The sequence below is a fragment of the Populus alba genome, chromosome 8 (genome assembly GCF_005239225.2).
Source record: "Populus alba chromosome 8, ASM523922v2, whole genome shotgun sequence".
Taxonomy (NCBI): Eukaryota; Viridiplantae; Streptophyta; class Magnoliopsida; order Malpighiales; family Salicaceae; genus Populus; species Populus alba.
The window spans coordinates 10,888,919-10,895,905 of NC_133291.1; the positions used below are offsets into that span (position 1 = coordinate 10,888,919).

Below are 6,987 nucleotides of genomic sequence, written 5' to 3' on the forward strand. Positions count from 1 at the left end.
CTCTTGGAGGGCAATCTTCAACACCCTAAGTGCTCTATGTCAAAAAACATCTCAACCCAATAGCTTCAGCTATTAAGTAAAGTTCCAAGATATGATTTATATTATTTTGTAACACACTTCCTCAAGTAAAAATCATTTGAACTTAAAATTTGTATAGGCTCGTATTATTTTATACTTAATTTTTATCAAATAAATGGAAATGCTAAGATTCGAACTCGTGATCACTTGGTCAGTAATGTTCTAATACAATGTCAAGGAACCATCTGAACCTAATAGTTTAAATTGTTAAATAAAATTCTAGGATATAATTTATATTATTCTTTAACACTACACTCTTTGTAAATATTTTCTTCCTTTCAATTTTGTGTGCTAAATAAGGGCAAAGGAGGTGAAAAATTTACTTCATCTCCTTTCCTTATGTACTAAACATAATCTAACGACGAAGTTATGAGGTTATCAAGAGGTGAGGATTTCTTTGATTTTTTTTTAAAATAAACTATATATAAAAAATATTTATGCAGTAAATTAATTTTTTAGAATAAAAAAAAACATTAAATACAAATATATAAAGAGATTTCATTATCGCTAAACATCCATATGAATTGTATCGAGAAGTATAAAATAAGAAAACGAGATTATTGTATTCTTCTTTTAATTATTTATTGAATGATCTTATGCAACATCTTTTCACCACACAAAAATCATCGAGTTTTTAACGATAGCATAATAGCTTTGACCTGACTTCTTGATTATGTCAATCATTGATATAGTTTTAAGATAGTATACATGCTTTGCAATTCAAAATGTTTTTAAATTCAAAATACTTCAATTCATATCTTAAATATAATTTTTATTCTATAAAATACATAGATAAAAAATAAATTTAAGCATATAATTACCATTAACAATTTTTTCAATTAATATTTATAAACAAATAATCTCAGGAAGTAACTATTTTAAGTTATATAAGTTTTAGAATCACTTAAAATTTATATAATTATTAATTTTAAGACTTGTAGGATTAGTCGGGATATATACAAATTGAATTGAATATCTATATTAATATAAAAAAATATTCATAAATAAACAAATATATATGTGTGCGGTCTTATAATTTTTCTTAGTGTGGGGGCGGCTCCACCACAAGTGTTAATAAGCTATTAATTTTTAAGTCCTCACTGTATAGTAGGTAGTCTAGATTAAATGTTAGAACAATTTTTTTTAATTTTTTTTTGTTATCAATCGATCATCACTTTTCCTTATCAATAGGGGTTACGAAATTTTAAGGTTCGACCTTATTGCCACATGTGACATATTGGTCTCGTATGTGCAGACACTAGACCAAATGTGGAAATCACATGTTCCTTTGTACATGCAGTGGACCGTATCCAACAACTAACGTCGTTAATAAGATTAAGAGGAGGGAGGAGGTAATACGGGAGGTACTTGAACGGGTTACGTTTTAAGTTTGTTTTTTAATAATTATAAGTTTGAGTTTTTATAAAATTATTATAAATTTATATAATTATTAATTTTAAAATTTATAAAATTAATGGAGGTACATATAAGTTTGTTTAAATATCTACGTTAATAAAAAAAATTAGAAAAGGGAGAAATTTAAGAGGGTTAACAATAATTTGGATTTCATGCTTATCCATTACAAGCTTGATTGTAAGCGGGGCTGGCTAGATTTTTATTTTTTTATTTTTTTTATTTTTAAATTATTTTAATATATTAATTTAAAAAAACAAACTTTTACTATAATACCGAAAGCTATGTGTGTGTGTGTATATGAAGAAACTAAATAAAGCAATGTTTGAAATGACCATAAATTTGTCGTTTTAGGTACAGCGATTTCGAGACGAAAGGAAGTGGGTAGGCAAGCAACATCAATTTGATCCGACTGCGAGTTCCACTTATTGTTGGAAAATCTTGAAGGACTCGTGCGCTTAGAGACAAGTAATGCAGAGACAGGCAACGATCTTATCGTGTTTAGCCAAAAAGGAGACATTCTTTGTGGTCTGGATAATTTGCTCACACAATCACTCTCCATTTATAAAATTCCAGTTGATTAAAGCTTGCTCACTAGTGGATCCGGATTTTTATTTTTATTTTTATTTTTTTTACACGGTAGGAGAAAGCTTCAAATTTCTAAGCCTGAAATCTCTTTAAATTTGAAATCTTCAAGTTTAGCCAATGGGCTGCTGTCGTCCACACAAACGTGTCAGGGTTTTGTGCCCTTTAAGTCCAATATCCTCTTAATGGGCGGGATGGGTTTGATCAGAGCTATGTTTTGCGGCTGAGTATTGGGCTTCAGGTGGAGTTGGACAAATGGGCTTAGCCCAAGATATATAACGGTAGAAACGTTCAGATTTTTTCTTCTTTATTCGCAACACTGGATATGCATACTTCAAACCGGAAAAACATAAAGCCAGAGTGAGCATGGACAGAAATCGATTCAAACGACGGTCCATGTTTCAAACTTGCAAATTTAAGTACAATTCTCATAATTCACCGTTTCTAATTTATATTTTTAAATTATTTTTTTCATTTTAAGAAGGTTTAACACGGATTGAGACCATACTATTCATCGCATTGACTCGTATCCAAAAGCTCCCATCAAAAGCAAAATTCGCAGGTGGTGTTGAATTTCAACCAGGTAAAGGCAGCAGCTGCAAGAACTGGAGCCGCAAAAAATGTTTACAGGCTTACGTCCTCAAAGGGCTGCAGTGCAATGCCACTAACCGGTTATTCACACATCCCGATCCAGCCAATCTACCAAAACTGCTTTCCTAAAACGCAAGTGCTATCACGCATGAATTGCAGAGCCCTTGCAGTGCCAACACATCGTGTGCAACAAGCACGGTAGCTTGTAATAAGCAAAAGATTACAACTTCAAAACAAAAAACCACCTTATTTCCCCATTCTTGCAGAATAATGAATAGACTGTTTTTCATCTCGTGAAGCAAGAGTTTGTAACCAATCAAACTAAGAGCTGGATGTCGCAACTCCGACTCATTACAAAATGAATGGGGGAGAGACGACGAGGAGGAAGGTAAAGAACACAACTTAGGGTCCGCGAGCAGGGGTCAAACAGAAACAGGCAGATGCCTGGTCTTCAGGTATCATCCCTCCTCCCTTGCTTGTATCAACCGCTTCTAACATTTTCACCACCTCAGCCATTTCAGGGCGTTTTTCTGCATTTCCATCCCAGCATTTTCGCATGACATTTGCAAAAGAACTTGGACAACATCTTGGAATCTCTGGCCGTAAATTCTGCCAATGAAATCATGAAGCATGAATTTCCCAATATTTGATGACCTTTGGCAGGATGCTAGATCTTAAGACCTCGAACAAAGTTTTAGCAAGAGAACAAAATGTTTTCATAAAAAGATATCAATTCTCTCGAGAGCTTTACAGCTAACTAAGCTCAGCCTTTTCCTCCCTTGCTTGTAAAAACCAATAAAGGCATTTGAAAGCATTACGAGGGATATCCACAATTCCATATTGCCATTTTGCTAAAAGTAGCTGGGATGCATCAATGCTGTACAATAAATTAGTTAGAAGGGCATATGCATCACTGAGTTTGAAAGAAGAAATGGACCTGAGTCATTCATGAACTGCTGACAATGGCTCCCTCACATGCGAGATGCCAAATCACATGTCATGTGGATAACAATATGGTCACAAAATTCTTTCCTAAATCCATTAGTTATGAGCGGTGATAACAATTATTTTGAGCCTCCTCAGGTCACCATACAACCAAAAGAAAGAAAGAAAAGCACGAACAAGAAAAATAAGAAGAAGAACTAGGCATGAGGGCTTGCTTAAATTACAAAACTAACCTGTCGAACAACAGCAGAGGAGACATCAGCGAAGCTAAGATTAGGGTAAGGCATGTCACAACAATATATTTCCCATAAGCAGATGCCAAAGCTGTAGACATCACATCTTCTGTTATACGGTTTGCCATCAAGAACCTGCATAAAGTATCAGGTTAGATAGTTGCAATTAAATAACATTTCAAATATGCAAATTCAATTGCATCCCGTGTCCATATGGTTATAAATTTATAATTAACAGAAAAAACACGCCCTCACAGATTCCATATTGAACATGGCACAAGGATTGATTTTATCATCCTTACACATCATTTATATGCATTTCTGGACTTGTTTATATAACCAACACTTGTTAATATACAAAATTTTCTTTATAAACCACTTCTGCCTAGGGAAGAAAAGGTTTTGTTAAAGCATGAAATACCTCTGGGGCCATGTATCCAAGTGTGCCAGTTTCACCAGTCATCTCACATGGATTCTGAGCTTCAACACGGGCAACACCAAAATCAGCAATTTTGAGATTTCTATGAGAATCTAGTAACATGTTTTCAGTCTTGACATCACGATGTACAATCTTCTTTGAATGTAGATAGCTAAGACTGCAAATTAGTAAAACTAGTCTGTAATTTAATTTTTTTTTAGGGAATTTTTCAATAAAAGAAAATTAACAAAAACTAAAACTCACCCCCTAGAGAGATCCAAAGCAAGTTGGATCACAACCTTAAAAGCAAGTTTTTTTCGACTATTTCTTATCAAGTAGTTTTTAAGCGTCCCACCAGGGAGATACTCAACAACAACACAGCATGCCCTAGCAGGAAGGGAGATGTAACCATCAGATGGGTTTTTGGCAGGAATTTTCAGGTTTGAAGTTCCCATTGATGCTCCAACAAACTGTTAAAAAAAATAATAATAAATAAAGGATCAGAAATAAAAATAACACAAATGATAAGCTTATGGTAACAACTAGAATGACTGGGAGGATGATCCTTCAAGCATATGGTTTCAACTCAAAAAATTTTCTTAAGTAGCAAAGCATTTTTCCCGTTGATGTATGTCAAAATTTACATATAGTTTATGAATTCCATGCACTATGATAAGATACAGAAATATAACTATGTTTAAAGCAAAGTGTCAAGAAAACCATGCTTGCCAAGAGGAACCTGTAATGTAATTACTGGTAAGGTAATACAAGATGGACAATTGCATGACCCAAAAAAGCCAACTTTCATGTAACATGATGCTCATAATAAAATGAACATAACAAGTTTAAGAATGAGTTCGTACTTTTGTAACATTAGGATGGTCAAGCTTGTGCCAGACAGCAACCTCTTGCTGAAATGATGCCCGCACAGCAGTGGTTTCAGCAGTTGTGGCAATACCATCCTCCCCCCAGTCCAACATTTTCACTATAACATCCAACAACAGTTCAGTGAGGGATCAACATCAACATGCACAGTGCTGAATGCTAACAATCTCTCCAATTGAAACAGACCGCAGTTTCATCAATGCTTATCAGGAGTTGTAATGAAAAGATTTTGCAGGCATTAGATATCAAACAAACCAATTCAGACAGAGAATGGCAAAATTTTCTGAACTTCCAATGACTTCTTGAGCAAGACAAGGAGAAATTAGAGAGGCACGTAAACATCCTAAAATCATTGCATGATAGTCAATGATCAAAAGATGATAAATTTCAAAGGCATTGCAAATTTAATGATCACAAGCAAAGTTCTTATAAAGTTATAATGGATAATCCAAACGAGGATGTCAGCTTATGAATCCTTTTCTTGCGCCCCCCCTCCCAACTAAAAGAAGAGATGCTCCCACCTCCCAAGCCTGAAATACTAATGAAGATGAATGGTTTGCCTTGTTACTTTTTTCTGTTACCCCCAATCCAGGCAGGCAGCTTAAAAGGGACACATTCAAAAGTAGCATACAAAAGAATACGCAAGGGATAGGGAAAACTGTTTCCTAGGATTAGCGATAAAATGATAAGGCAACAAAGGAAATCCATTTCAATATGTCGTTGCGACTACAATGCCTGGCAAAACTTTATATTCATTTCCACATACGTGCAACAAAATTTAGATCATGTTAATAAGCAGCAGTATAAAGGCAACTCGTAACAAAGATTTGGAGGACAGGCAAAACACAATATCGTTATTTACTGTATAGCATGACCTTTACAGAAACAGAAACCAAACAAAATTAAGAACTCTGAATATCAAAACACTAAGAACCATCACGTAAGCATGAAAAGACACGGAAATACAAAATGAGCGCTGGGAAACAGAGATCAATGACCTGCAACATCTTGGTTATCATAAGTACCACGATACACGGTCCCAAAAGTACCACGGGCTACCTCGTGCCTTATTTCCAATTTAGACGAATCAATTTCCCACTCTTCTTTAGGCCTTTGGATTTCGGTGTTCCTTGACCAAACCCTGCTCAGGTGCTTCTCAAGCTGTGCATCCAAGCTTTTGAGATCGATTTTATCAGCTCGAAAAAACATATCTTTGCCACTCACACCTCCTATACCTTTCACCTTTGAATTGGCACTACCTTCCTGGCTATCCGGTTTCTTCTCTGGCATGACATCACCAGCATCACCGCTTGTTTTTGAATCCATTGTAAAGAACCAAATACAAGACAATAGCCGCGAATCCCAGAGACAACCTTAAATTCTAGACGACAATCCTAGAAAAGTAAAACAAAAAAACTTCAATTTTTCATCATCATACTCATTGCCTTCGAATTCCCATGAACTGATCAAGATTTGTAAATCGAATAAGAAGAGATTGAATCTGCAAAGTTATATTTTATTGAACCTTTGGAGAGAAATATATACAGATGATTACATGAGTAACTGTTAAAAATAATAAAGCTATTCAATGCTACAATAATGCAGAATTCTAAGAGATTTGATTTACATTTAATGAATCATAAAAGGAAATAAATACATGAACAATAACTGTTAAACATATTGCAGCAGATTAACCTTCCAACACTCCCCCTCAAGTTGGAGAGTGGATGTCTTGCAATCCCAACTTGCGGACCATAGGAATGAAGAATTCCTTTCCCAATGGCTTAGTCAAAATGTCGGCTAGCTGATTTTCAGAACTCACAAATCTTGTTTCTACAG

General features: G+C 34.7%; 1 protein-coding gene across 1 annotated transcript; it reads right to left on the bottom strand.

Moving 5' to 3' along the window:
* Nucleotides 1-2,894: 2,894 nt before the first annotated feature.
* Nucleotides 2,895-6,627, bottom strand: LOC118056322 (serine/threonine-protein kinase 54). Its single transcript, XM_035068517.2, has 6 exons — nt 6,147-6,627; nt 5,127-5,248; nt 4,528-4,733; nt 4,267-4,441; nt 3,846-3,980; nt 2,895-3,276 (listed from the first exon to the last, which is right to left on the bottom strand). The coding sequence occupies exons 1-6, from the start codon at nt 6,472-6,474 to the stop codon at nt 3,070-3,072; spliced, it is 1,173 nt and encodes a 390-aa protein (XP_034924408.1). The 5' UTR covers nt 6,475-6,627; the 3' UTR covers nt 2,895-3,069.
* Between the last annotated feature and the right edge of the window lie 360 nt (nt 6,628-6,987).

Excerpts from the sequence above, each read along its gene's own strand:
- LOC118056322 (XM_035068517.2), bottom strand. The coding sequence starts at position 6,474 with ATGGATTCAAAAACAAGCGGTGATGCTGGTGATGTCATGCCAGAGAAG. Across the intron at positions 3,981-4,266 it reads TTGGATACATGGCCCCAGAG|GTTCTTGATGGCAAACCGTA; the intron begins GTATTTCATGCT and ends TACTTTATGCAG. Across the intron at positions 3,277-3,845 it reads CCTCTGCTGTTGTTCGACAG|AATTTACGGCCAGAGATTCC; the intron begins GTTAGTTTTGTA and ends TTTCATTGGCAG.